General features: G+C 47.0%; 1 protein-coding gene across 2 annotated transcripts in view; it reads right to left on the bottom strand.

Moving 5' to 3' along the window:
- Positions 1–1,681: 1,681 nt before the first annotated feature.
- Positions 1,682–14,030, bottom strand: part of PMP22 (peripheral myelin protein 22) — a 30,251-nt gene continuing 17,902 nt past the window's right edge. For both annotated transcript variants that reach the window (XM_080923569.1, XM_080923570.1), the window contains exons 4-5: positions 10,247–10,387; positions 1,682–2,981 (exon numbers count right to left, since the gene is read on the bottom strand). In XM_080923569.1, coding sequence (XP_080779695.1) covers positions 2,818–2,981; positions 10,247–10,387 — 305 coding nt within the window. In that variant the 3' untranslated portion in view covers positions 1,682–2,817. The remainder of the gene's footprint in view (positions 2,982–10,246; positions 10,388–14,030) is intronic.

The following is a 14,030-nucleotide window of genomic DNA, read 5'->3' as shown; positions in this document are numbered from 1 at the left end:
CAAATGTTCAAGCACAAATGTCAGGTGGCTGCAAGTGCCACAGATGTTCAGGCACAAATGTCAGGTGGCTGCAGGTGCCACAGGTGTTCAGGCAGAAATGTCAGGTGGCTGCAAGTGCCACAGGTGTTCAGGCACAAATGTCAGGTGGCTGCAGGTGCCACAGGTGTTCAGGCACAAATGTCAGGTGGCTGCAGGTAGCTTCCCTGTAGGCTCCTGATACTCAAAACATTCTCTATACACCAGTCTCATCCAGGTACTATATGAAAATGCAAGATCTCAGGCTCTGCTCCTATGTGGATCTGAATCTGCAATATCCAAGGCTGCCAACAGCCTCTGGAGCACACTGAGGTCTGCTGAGCCTGATGTCACCCTCCCAAGGGATTGATGCTGGTCTTAAACAGCAAACTGGCCCTCAAGACAGTAGGTTGTCATAAAGTGACAGCCGGTCACCTCCTACATTTGTTCCCTTCTATAGGTAACCATTTCCTTTTCTGCCTTTTTATTGTGAGGTGATGACACCATTCAAGAAGTCCCGGTATGTCTGGGTAGGAGTCGGGTGTGGGGGACAACAACAGGATCTGATGTGCAGACAGAGACAAGACCCAGATAAGCAATAAAGCTCTCCTTCACGCTCTTCCAAACACTCCCCTAGGATAATCTGTGGTAACTAACTCAGCCAGTGTTTCCTGAAGTCTGGCCACTAACGTCCCCATCACCTCCTTTTGGTGCTCACAACCTGGAGCCTTCACACCCGAATCCTTGTCTTACAGATAAGGGACAAGAACGTGCTCCCACTGGGAAGCAGCCGAGGGCAGACTCAAGCTTGGGCTGCCTACCTTCCACGCTCCGGTTTACCTTGCTCACCAAAATTTAGTGAAGAGATTTTTTTTTTCGTTCTTCTCGACCTCTGGTACAGCTTAGAATAAGGGACCGATAAATGTGGAAGATCATGCAGCCTGACACACTGCATCAGAGTAACAGAAGCCTGGAGCTAAGTAATGCATATGATGGGGTTAGAAGCTCAGCCATTCCCACTTTACCACCATTAGCAATCAAAGCGCCACTGGGGCAATGAATGATTCAGAGGCTGTGCTTCTCAAGGGAAGGTGCTTCTTTGGAAACAGCTCCCAAGATCTCATTTGCTGCAGGGAATCCATCATTTCCTACCTCATGCCTTGGTCATGCGCAGTTCAGCTTTTCTCTCACCGAAGTCTGAAAGCACTGCTCTCAGAGCCTCATTCCTTCAAGGATCTGAGAATTGCGGGAGGTAGAAGCACCCCCAGTTCCCATCTTCCTGGTTGAAACGGGGCAAGAATGAGCAGGACCCAGTAATGGTAGCACAGAGTTCCTCCGCCTTCACCTTAAAGGTGAGCACGCCTGCCTTGCCCCTGCCTTGCCCCTGCGCTCCCTGTGCATGCCGTCTCTGAGCGGGAGTAAGCGAACCCTGAGGTTCCTCCCAGGCCGCTTACGGCCTGACGTCTGCTTTCATTTCCCAGTTCTGTACATGGCAGACATTGTACGGACGGCAAAAGCATCATATGCTTCCTCCGCCTGTGAGACAGCTATCACCTCACTCCTGAAGCACCACACAGCAACCAAAAATACCTGGACCACCATCTCCACTGAAGTTCTTCAGCTCATAGCCGGGACTCACAAAAAAAAAAAACCAGGGAGAGACAAGTGAGTTACTCTGATGTTTATTTTAACGCATCTTAGTCCACACAGTTGGTATAAAATCAGAAAAAGCAAGCAGAAAAACAAGAAAGGTCTGGAGTCTTAGCATCAGAAGGACACCGTATATACATCTACAGTTGGTGGCCAATACAGGTCATCGCCAGACAGTCCCTGGAGACACAGAACACTCTAGACCCAGAAAGCCAGGGAACTCGCTGGTCCCCAAGGGTCTAGACGCTTGTCCTGATGCTCCGACCGTGAGAAAACTGTGGGAGCGACGAAGGCTTTGAGTTTTATTTATTGTAGTAATAACGACAGCCTAGGTACGAAAGCAGTTATGAACCGTTTGTATCGGGTCTCTGTTCTGCCGCATGTCATAAACTGTTAATGGAGTTTCCAGTGAGTGGTTTAGATGATCAGTAAATAACAAGGAATGGTAAATCTATAGCACCATGTCGTAGATTTGCTTGTCTCTGACTTCTCATTGAAACATGGCCCAATGCTCTGCCTTCGGGGTCAAGTGTCCCGTAGCCAGCCGCTACTGATTTTGCAGAGGGCTCTGGTCAGGGGGTCTCATCTGTGAGCGCTTAGGGCTTCACACGTCGATTCGGGCAGTGGATATCCCTGCTAAATGCACTGGGTCACCCAGAGTGTGAAGGCCTTTGGCCATCTGGGGTTTGTCCCCACACTTTGGTTATCCTGTGAGGTTGAGTGGGAGGGAGGTATCTGCTTTCAGATGGAAGGGGCCACGTGGGGTGTTTACGTCTGAGCAAAAAAATGGAAAGATGAAAAAAAAAATAACGAAAGGAAACAAAGATACCGAGCTTGGTTATAGTGTTAGGATGTAAAGTTGCTTAAGATTCAACACGAGGCTGACGGTCAACATAAAAAGCAAACAGTCCTATGTACATATATGTAAAAAGTGTTATAAATAGGTTTTATAAACCATAGATAGTATATACATCTTCAATCGACAGCAATCCCCACTCAACTGCGTTCTTGTTTGGTTTGGCTTGCGTTTGGGTTTGGGGCTAGCTCTTTGTGGTTGGTTGGTTGGTTGGTTGGTTGTTTTCTGGTTTCCTTCCTCCCTCCCTGTGTACCCTGTGCACGCTCAGAGCCTAGACGGATAGTGCGTCGGGCGCCTCATTCGCGTTTCCGCAGGATCACGTAGATAATGCCACTGAGGAGGGCCAGGGGAAAGGCCACCCAGGCCAGGATGTAGGCGAAGCCATAGGAGTAGTCGATGTTGCCGTGCCATTCAGTGTGCCTCACCGTGTAAATGGCCGCCGCGCTCATCACACACAGACCTGGAGGAGAAAGACAGCAGGTAACAGGGGAGTTCTCAGTGAGGGTGGATGTCCACAATGCTAGGCAGGGAGGATGTGTCTAACCCGGCTGGGCCTCCCAGCTCAGAACCGGGGAAGATGGCTGGGAAACACATGGATGAAAACAAGCAGCTGCCCACACCCAACAATGGGCACCCAGGCCAAGGCCCCTCTCTGAGGGTCTAGCACACTCACTCTCTTACTTCTCCTTCTTTCACCGTGACACTGTTCCCAGGCCATTGGAGACAGACAGTGAGGACTCAGGTGTGGGTTGCTCTGGTGCTGTTTGTATTTTGATGCTAATTACGCCCGCCCCCCCATACCCCAGAGGGGCTGCCTGGGAGGAGGTGGGAATCATATACTCAGGTGACCTCAACCGAACCTTCTCCCCATTTTAACTTGTAAAATAAAGGCTAGAGCCAGTGATTGGGTAGGAGAAGGGAAGGCGGAGCTGAAGAGTTGTGGAGAAGAAGAAGAAGGGGATGACGGAGAAAGAGGAGGTGGAGGGAAGATGGAGCTAAAGCACATGGCCTGGAAGAACCACAAGTTCTAAGGGATCTCATAGCTGGGGAATAGAGCAGTGTAGTGGTAGATCTGCCCAATCTAGGAATGCAGCTTGTATTTATATTAATTGAGTTATGTTCTCATTGCAGGAGCTTATTTGGGTTGAAGAGGTTACTCCAACACTCAGGCTCCAAGATAAGCCTGCCTCGCTCTTCCAAGAAGGGGCCTGGCATAGATCCGCTGGTGAAGCCACAAACCATTGCACAGATGGGCAGTGTTGTGCTTGACCCAAAACACCAGTGGACATTAAATGATTCCGTACCACTGGTGGTGTTACGGATTAATAGCAAAGGCTTGACTCTCTGCTGACCACAGGGGACCTGGCTCCCTAAGTACTGCTGTAGCGTATGAGTGAACAGTACCTACTGGTGATGCAGGGCAGACAAAGGTTTGCAGCGGAGGGTGAAGGGAAGCAAGAAGGAAATAAAGAGGACAGCAAGGGTGAGAGTCAGGACAGATAAAGAACATCCCCACTCCTCTTGGTGACCCTACGACCAGGCCTGACATTCAAAACAGATGAAAGGACTTTAGGCACTCAGGTGGGTTGGGCCACCCCAACTCTTTGGTGCAGCTACTAAGTTCACGTTTGACCACCTCTGCCCATGTGACAGCTGTGTCCCTTCATAAAGAATGGTCCAATGACATCAGCATCCGAGCCTGGAGCTGGACAAAGCCAGATCTGTTCCCTAGTGAAAACAGAGCCTTTGAGGAGCTCTGAAGGACTATTATAAAGGCAGCAGGCTGTGTGGGATTTGTGCAATTCCAGGGCTCCAGTTCCCTGGGCCACCTACAGCTAACCTCGCTGCTATTTGGGCTGCTGACATGCTGGACAGTTCAACTTTGTTCAAATAAACAGCAGAAAGGAGATGATGTCACACGATCCGCCCTGATCAGATTGTCCTTTGGCAACTCAGAGGTGAAAATGCCCACTCAGCTTGCCTCCACTAGAAAAGCCACACAATAGTCTTAGGACTGCTGTGGGACAGGACCTAGGACCTGACATTACCTATAGAAAGTGCAGCGACAGCAAAGCTGGCTGCGTTGTGAGAAGCCATAGTCCTACTAAAGGACAGCTGTTTAGATGTCCTGAGACATGATTGATCAGCCTTGATTGAGGTTCCTCAGCCATCTTGTCCTATTTCTTCCTGGGAACCCCTTCTTGCTAAGAACTATCAGACAGGTGTGTGAATCAGTGTGGCACATTTGCTTAGCATGTGCAAAGCCCATCTCTAGCTCCATTAGCACAAAAGGAAAGAAAAGCACAAACAAGGCCTCAACGTCTCAGTGTTTTCTGAAGCTGAGGCCCGGAGATTTTGAGTTCAAAGCCATCCTGGGCTAGAGTGTGTGACTCTGTCTTAAGACATAAGAAAACCAAGACAGGAAGCAAGCAAGAGAGGAGAGGGGGACAAAGGGAAGGTAGAGAAGGTGGAAAGGATGAAAGGGAAGTAGGGAAGGAAGGAGGAAGACTGACATTGTCTTGGGCTGCCTGTGACCTAGCTAACAGGGACAGGGCCATCCATAGAGAGGGAAGCATCCCACAGAAGATAGCTAGGCGTGACAAAGGGGAAAAAAGGAGAATGATGTTTATCATTTGGACAGGGCTTCTATATGAGGCATCTCCTGGCCATGGGCATGAACAGTACCTTGATGGCCATGTGAGTCAGCTGTGTCTACCTTCCCTGGCAAAGAGAAACATCGATTTCTATCCATGACCAAGAGTGACTTATTACCCAGCTGATGGAGATGTGCCATTTGGGTGCCTACTGGTAAGTGAGGCCTGTGGGAGAGCGTCAAGTCCATCCGCAGGTCAAATTAATGACAAAGCCAGCGTAATGGCACTGAGCATTCACGTCACCACAGTTTGTACCTGCCTCACGATGCCTGGGTCTTCGATACTCTGCACACACACACCCCACCCAAGCCCTTGAAAGAGAAGGTCTCAGGCCACTGAATAACCGTGGCAATCCCAGCCAAGGAATTTGAACTCAGAACCTTTGGAGAGAGCCACTCCAGGGCCAACTGAGAAGCTCTTGGTAATTCCTCATCATCTCCATCTTTTTGGGTTCTTTCAGCAAGTAAAAGGTGCTTACTATAGGTACTCACTGTCCTAGATAGTAAAATACCAGGTTAACGAGACAAGGTTCCAACCTTCCAGAAGACAGACACACACCCCTTTCAATACTAAGTAGTGTAGGAAGGAGGAATGTCCTCGGTGTCCTGAAAGATTAGAAGGACTGAGCTCCACACCGAAGAAGCCTTGAGGGGTGATGGAAGTTCACCTAGGTCCTAGAGGGGTGGAAGAGGTGGCCGGATGAAGAAAGGCAGGATGGAAACTCCAAGAAGAGAAGCTAGCACAAGGCTAAGACTGGGAGAAAGCATCGAAAGCTGCTAGCCAGCAGCCAGCAGCCAGCAGCCTGACATCCATCATGGGAGGCTGGAACTCCTCCAGGGCCAGAGTGACATGGCAAGAAGACAGGGACGGGAAGCTGGGCAGGAATCTCCAGCAAAAAAGGAAGATGAGCAGACTCTGGTGCTGGGGAGCTACCCCCAAAGCTAGCCGGGATGGCCCAGGTCTATATTCCCAACACTCAGGAAGCTGACAGAAAGGATCTCAGGGGTCAGCCTGAGCTACATCATGATTCAACAATGAAAACAGTGCCAGGAAAGATGACTCAGAGGTGAAAAGTATTTGCTTTGTCAGAGGACCTGGGTTCAATTCCCTGCACCCACATGGTTATTTAACTCGAGTTCCTGAACCTCTACAACAGTAGCATGCAAGTGGGACACAGACATACATGCAGGCAAAATAGCCAAACACTTACAATAAAATAATAATAAAATTGAATGAGAAACCCAAAAAGTCAGAAGAGAGATCATCCCAGCATCTGAGAAGAAATGGGATTTAGGGGTGGGTGTGGGGCAGGAGGGAGGACGTACAGGGGTAGATTTGTACATCAGTGAGCACAGGGTAAAGAATTGGCACAGCACACCACAGCAGTGCCAGGTGGTGGACTGGACACGGGAGGAGGAAGAGAAAGAAGAGGAAGAGGAAGAAGAATAGGAAGAGGAAGGAGAGTGAAACTGTGCAGCTGTGCATGCACCTGAGACCTGACAATCAGCAGCCGAGGAGACACGACTTAGCAGTGAATCTAGTCATCAAGAAAGCAGTGGTGATGTCCAACCAGTGAAGATTCCCCAGGACCTGGGAGGCCTGGGCTGAGCATCTGCACTGCAGAGGCAAGGGCAGAAACCACAGAGAAGCCAACTAGACAGCGGATCCCAAAAGCCCATCCAGAGTAGTTGGTAGTACAAGACACAGGCACAGATCACCTCACTCCCATCAGCAACATTAGAGCCACAAGATGCTCAAAGAGCTGCATCCAGCAGTCCAACAGGCTAGACTCTGGAGCCTCTGGCCCTGTTTCCAAATGACCATTGCTGCCCAGACGGATGCCCATATCATCACTGCACTGCTATGTGGGTGTGGCCGGTGAAAAGTCTTTGATGAAGTCTGGCTAATACTACCTGTGAATCACTCGTTACAGACAGGGCCATAGCGAGAACACTAACCTCCCTATCAGTAATATTGTTCTGATTGTTCTGTGTTGATCCCTTTCCCTCTCTTCATCTCCTACTGAGCCGTGTGTGTGTGTGTGTGTGTGTGTGTGTGTGTGTGTGTGTGTGTGTGTGTGAGAGAGAGAGAGAGAGAGAGAGAGAGAGAGAGAGAAAGGGAGGGAGGGAAGGAGGGAGACGGAGGGGGAGGAGGAGGAAGAAGAAATGAAACAAACCAGAAAGAGGAGACTCACTCAGGAGTCCCTCTCAACCACTCAACCACAGCAATGGGGCAAGCCTGGAAGAAATGAAGTTATTCTAAAGAGACACTTGAGTCTTTTAGTCTGACTACAGGACCGTTGAAGCAATGGACCCCAAAGAAATGGAAATTTCTCTAGAAATCTCATGCTGGGAGAAGAAAAAGGCACCAGCAGGGGGAGAACTTGCCCCCCTGAAAGAGATCTCCACTGAGTTCTATGAACTCGTCAGAACATCTTACAAGATGAGTCTGAAACCCAGATAATGACAGGTCAGCAGTGGTGGGTGGAGCCACACTCCGACTGGGGATGCTTAGATGTGCGCATCCATGGCCCTCTATTTAAACTTTGATGTTGCTTCAGGAGTAAGTACTCTGAGGCAAACTTGGAGGTGGGGTGGATCTTTCTATCCCTCTTTCCAGTATGGCCACATTGAATAGATCTGCTTTCCACCTGTAATGTGGTCCTTTATCAATTGGCTTGTTGAGGAAAGGTGGCTGGACCTGACTTGGGACACAAGCTATGACTCCCAAGTCTGCTAACATACCTACATATTTGAGTTAAGCTGGATTCTGTCACAGGGACACAATTATATAGGCACCAGTCAGGGTTGAGGATCTTCCACGTGCCTGCCCGGAGCTAGTTAGCTGCTGGATGTTAAAGCTCTCAACTCTACTTCTAACTTCATGTTTGTGTGGTTTTCTTAATGTTCTCTCATCTAGTAAGTGTGACCCAACACAGAAAATGTAAGAATGACAGATATGTAGAAACTGAAATGACTTCAAAATCTAGAAACAGGATCAGGACATTCTCCCCGTAAGAGGTTTAGAAGAACTCACGGCTCATGAGTGGGCTCTGCTGTTAGCAGGAAGGTCCTAGCAGACCTCACAGCAAGATCAAGAATTTTAATAGCTGTGCATCAAGTCACAGGGGAAAGAGCCCACACAGAGGTACTACCTGAAGCTCTGTGAGGTAAAGCCACCTCACCTTGATTCAGAGAAACAGCTGAGAAGGGGCTTTTCTGTTATCCCTGCAGAAAACTGCCAAGCCAAAGAGGTGTGTGATCAAGAAACACAGTTCACTCAGAGACATTGGCAGTGATGTAGCAAAGCCAAGAAAGCTGCTGGGACTTTGATGAAGGCACAGGCATCAGGAGAGCACACCCAGTGGTCTCCTGTCTTTGCCCTAAGCTCCTTCTAACAAGTACGATTTATGCAGACCACAGCCATTCCAAAGGAAGCTGTAGGGCCTGGAGAGGTGGCTCATCAACTTAGAGCACTGGCTGTTTCGGCAGCAGCTCCAAGTTCAATTCCCAGCACAGGCATGTTGGCTCACAACCATCTGTAACTCAGTTTCAGAGGACCCAATGCAATGCCCTCTTCTGACTGCCTCAGCGCCAGGTACACACATGCTGTACAAACATACATTCTGAAACAAAAAATTCCATACAGGTAAGATGAATAAATCTAAAGAGTGAAATAACAGCTTAAAAATTTTAGATATTCAGAAAAGGAAGCAGCAATGGTAGCTGTAACAGTATCTTCTAAAACTCAGTGGAGTCCTTATTGCTTTCTACTTAATTTTCTTCGATGCTCTAAAGATCTGCCCTTCATAATGTCCACGTAAATGTCCACTGTGGCAGTCACACTCAGCTTGCACATGCCACCATGATGCTACTTTTTCCTTCTTCTTCCTCTGCCTCCTCTACCTTCTTCTCTTTCCTTCCCCAGGTGCTTGAGTTTTTCCGAATTCTTTCCTGATGTTAAACTGTTAATTCCCAAGCATACACTGATTCTCACCTCCACCCATGCTCCTCCATCTTCTCTCCAGCTCCTACCTTCTTCATAAACCCCACAATCTGGGGAGGGAGAACACACAAGGTTGACTTAGAACTCTCACACTCTGAGAGAGTCTGGGGTAATCTCAGAGCATCTGAGGTCTGTAGGTCAAGCCCCAGTTCTCGGCTTTCCACTTGAGTAGAAAGATCTACCAGCAACTTCAGTGAGCATTCTGGAGAGCCGAGGTTCCTAGGGAAGCTCCCTTCAGATCCTGTTGACTGGCACTGATGACTGGGCATAGAACGTTCTTAGGCAATCCCAGCCCCCGTTTCAGTTCAACATTTCTAACTCCGGATAACTTATTTACATAAAGGCCACTCAGCTGATGACTCGTGGCAGAGAAAAAATCTTGTTGAGAGGCAAGAAGTTAGATCCAAAGGGCCTACGTAAAAGCAAATCATGTGCTTTGAAAGCCAGAGGCATCTGAGGCAGTGTTCTGGAATGTTCACATTGCAGCGTGGAAACAAAGGTGCAAAGCAAGTATCTCAGTAAGCAGACTTCTGAACAGTTAGGGGGACTCTAAGAATATCTGCACTCAAAGGGCACTCGGGTCACATGGGCCCTTAGAGCTCAGAGATCTTCTCAGGGGCCTTTTGGCTAAGATCAAGTGTAGTATCTAGACTTAGTAAAAATTCACTAAAATGATATAGTAGAAAAGAGCCCGCCTCAGCATTTACCACTAACGATGTGCCCATATTGTGGCTTCATTCCTGGTGATAGATCTAACATGTTGGAGGCTTTTTGTCTAGAGCCCATGACCCTTTTTTGATGTGTGTCATTCCACAGAGCAATAGAACATTTGGAATTTTAAATATATATGCACGTGCGTGTGTGTGTGTGTGTGTGTGTGTGTGTGTGTGTGTACACATACTCACATATGTAATGGGATTGTAGGAGAAAAAGACAGAAAGGCACACAGAGAGACACAGAGAGAAAACATTTCAGGAGAAACATCCAATTGTCCAACTCACAAACATTCAACACTCTGGGAGCATGTCCTTCAAGACCCGCATGGACATCAGCATCCACAACTTACCAGCAAGGATCTGGAAGAATCCAGTGATGTAAAACCGGCCGCCTTTGGTGAGAGTGAAGAGCTGGCAGAAGAACAGGAACAGAGACAGGACGCTGAAGATGACAGACAGGATCATGGTGGCCTGGACGGACTGCAGCCATTCTGAGGGAAGAAACACCCAGTTAGACAAACCTCAGAATGACCAGAGAGGACCTGCCACAGGGCATGTGGGTACAAGGGAACCTGATTGGCTGGCTGAGCCGCCAACCTGGTGGGAACAGTTCACTCCTGCATGTTAAAAAGACGATTAATTTTCTCGTTGAACCCTGGGCATTACTGGAAAGGGCTGTAGGAAAGGTATGTGTCACTAGGAGTTAAGTGTCATTTAAATATACTGAACCACCCAAGTTTTGTTCCCCCCTGAACAAGCTGCTTATGCTAGAAGACAATTCATGACTTGTATGATCCAAGTTGTAATTTTCGACTTTACAACAAAAACGTAATACAGGGCTAGTAAAATCTGTAGCCCACACTTGGAATTTGGAGCTTCTCCCGGGCTGGCTGTTTGTAATATATCTCTCCATCACAAGGGGCAAGTGGCAGTGAGGCAGGTCCCAGCTAGCCACCATCATGAGCAGAAACATTCCACACTGCAGAACGTAGGGTCCTCAGCTGTTGTGTGCTGAAAGCGTCTTTGATTTCTATTAGTCTCTACGTACTGAGACATAACCCAGTAGTAACCAAGGAGCAATGAGTAACCAAAAAACGTGTGTACATGTGTTTGATGGTTTTAATAATGTCTGTCACTTCCCAATAGTCACAGCTCCCTCCCCCAATATGGGCCTCTGAAGGGTTTGTTGGAACATTTCTACTATATTCCAAAAATAATAGTTCATGAGTCATATTCAGTAAGTGGGCATCCCCTGAAGAGATCCCAGGGATTGCTGTCAGAGCCAGGGGTGCTCTTACAGAAAGCAGGCACTAAGGATGAAGGGCACGCCATTTTCTCTACCTAGGCTATCTTTTTTCTCACTCCGTCCCGTGTTCTCACTGTTGTCAACACAACGATTTCAGCAAATCTCTGAACTTCCAACTGAAACTCAAGCAGAAGAGATACAGCATCCCCAGTTCCAGGTCGGCTGCCAGTTAACCTGACAGGATGAGGAAAGGAAGCAAGCTGAAAGCAAGCTGGGCTTCCTGTGGCAGGGGAGCATGTATGGTGTCCACCAGATGGTTTGTACAATGCCTGCCCTACTCTCACCGAAGAAGAGAACCAAGGGCAAGGGCTCTATTTCCTTAAGCAGTAACTAGTTGGTGTGCAATAGCTTAAAAGTGCACACATCACCTGGTGGTGGCAGACACCTATAATTCCAAGCCTGGAGAAGGATCAAGGTAAGTTCATGACCAGCCTGGGCTACATAGGAGGACCCTGACATCAAAAGATGCTTACATATTGCTTAGCACAACATTCAAAGTTATGGGATATGAATTATTTACAGATGTCGAGCACCCCTTTACCTAAACCCTGCATGCAAAATCTTCCAAAATATGTAAACTTTTAAGCCAACATACTGCCCCAAGTAGAAAATGTCACGCCAAGAAATGCTGTTTTATGCACAAATTACAAAAGAGATGATATAAAACTACCCCCGGGTTACCTATGCCATAGGGTATATGACTATTCAACATTTAGACTCGGGTCTCAAGGCCAACTCTGCATATATGAAAATCTTAAAAATGTTGAAGAAGCCTAAATTTTTAATATTTCTGGTCCCAAGCATTTTGAATAGGGAAACTTAATTTTCAATATTTCTGGTCCCAAGCATTTTGAATAGGGAAACTTGTGATGACTAGCTGAATGAGGCACCCCTGTTGTGAGTTCCCAGTAGCTCAGAAGAAATCTTTCAGGTACTGAGTCAGGGGATCACTTTTGGAAATTCCAATAAGGCTTTTCCAGATGCAAAGTGGCAGCCCTTTCCAATGACAGAAAGTCAAGCTCAACTAAGCCAGCTTGATTTGCTGGGAGGGAGATTTCCAGAGGTGTTTGACAAGCCCGGGTGTCACATCTCTATCTGAGAGGCCTTGACTCCGGACTTAAGCTCTCTCACCATGGCAGTACATGCTGCTGATTTCTGTCCCTGTTGAGGCAAGACAGTGATGTGTGAGCGACTGCCACTAATGTGTGTCTTTTCCTGACACTGTGCTTTCTCTGGAGAGACATTCTGTGATAAAGCTGATGTTACCTACTACTTTAAAGCACATTTAGCTCAGGCAGGTGAAGTAGAAGACACAAGTTCAAGGTCCCAGAGCTGTGACCTACCATGGCTAGGAGGAGTCCCCCAAGAATACACTGTCCTGAGGGACAAGGCTGGAGCAGACACTACAGTGGGTCTCCCTCTACAGTTCTAAGATCTTTCACGGAGGCTGGAGAGATGGCTCAGTGGTTAGAGCACTAACTGCTCTTCCAGAGGATCTGAGTTCAATTCCCAGCAACCACATGGTGGCTCATAACCATCTGTAATGGGATCAGATGCCCTCTTCTGGTGTGTCTGAAGACAGCTACAGTGTACTTATACAAAATAAATAAATCTTTTTTTTTAAATCCTTCACGATCTTTCATGCCATGTGAATAACCTCTAGATCTCACAAATCTAGCAAAACTGGAAATCTGTATGTATTAAATTTTTTATCTATTGACGGTTGAACTTTGTTATACCCAAGTGAACCCCAAGTTGGTTCTCAAATCAGAACAGAATTGGGGATCAGTAAGATTTATTCTGTGAGCATTTGCTGAGTATCCACACCGGGTGTGGGAATCAGAAGATAAAGAATGTGGTTTTCAACCGTCAGCACAATAGATAAAGCCCATTAACTCCCCATAGTGAGAGCAGCTCTATCCTCAACCATAGGACGCAGAACAAGTTCAAAATACTGTAGCTCTTTGAATTAGATCATTCTAGCTAACTACCTAGGAGATCTACCTAACAAAGAGCAATGTGAAACCAACAGAAACCCTAGATAGATGATAATCAAAATAAAAAAATCAACAGCAGCATCCAAGAAAACAGACTTGGAGCCGGAATGTAAGAGGATCCAAAGAGAAAGGCTTTCCTGTTTCAAGTATGTAAATAAGAAAGCAGAACACAGGGGTCAGGTCATTCCACAGCATTGAGTGCGCTCAGTGCAGCAGATACATAGAGCATTTATATCCAAATGACAAAAGCTACAAACTATTTTCAAACCCACATGGGAGAGGCTTCCAAACTGTGTGTTAGGTGGGTTGGGAGGGGGGTGAGGAACATCTTAGGAAAGCAGAGATGATCTAAGCATAAAATATAACCAGGAGGTAGGGGGAAAAAGTAGTCAGGGCGGAGGCTACAGCCCAAGGTATAAGTACTTGCCTTGCAGACATAACAAACAACCAGGATAGAAAAATAAAACAAATGACAAAATAAATGTGCAAACATTTAAAAGGAGGGAGAGTTAAACAATCTTTTAAGGAAATGGGGTTGGAAGGTAAGAATTTCCCCAGCAAGTAGCAACACTGACGCTAAAGCGTCCTTCAGAAAGGAGGTCTGCCTCTTATGCCTTTAATTAAAATAATAATAATAATAATAATAATAAAATAGGGGGTTGAACTGTCAACTGAAAAAGTCAGAAAAAAATAGAATGCAATACATTCAAAATTAATTGAGTTAGTATAGACTGATAAAATTGAAAATATATGAGAACATGTATTTTTAATAAAATACCTGCTCGGTGAGGGTGGGGGTCAAGGAAGGCAAATATCAATATGGTTGATGGC

Source organism: Micromys minutus (assembly GCF_963924665.1).
Source record: "Micromys minutus genome assembly, chromosome: 10".
Taxonomy (NCBI): Eukaryota; Metazoa; Chordata; class Mammalia; order Rodentia; family Muridae; genus Micromys; species Micromys minutus.
This window is presented reverse-complemented; position numbering and strand designations above follow the sequence as displayed.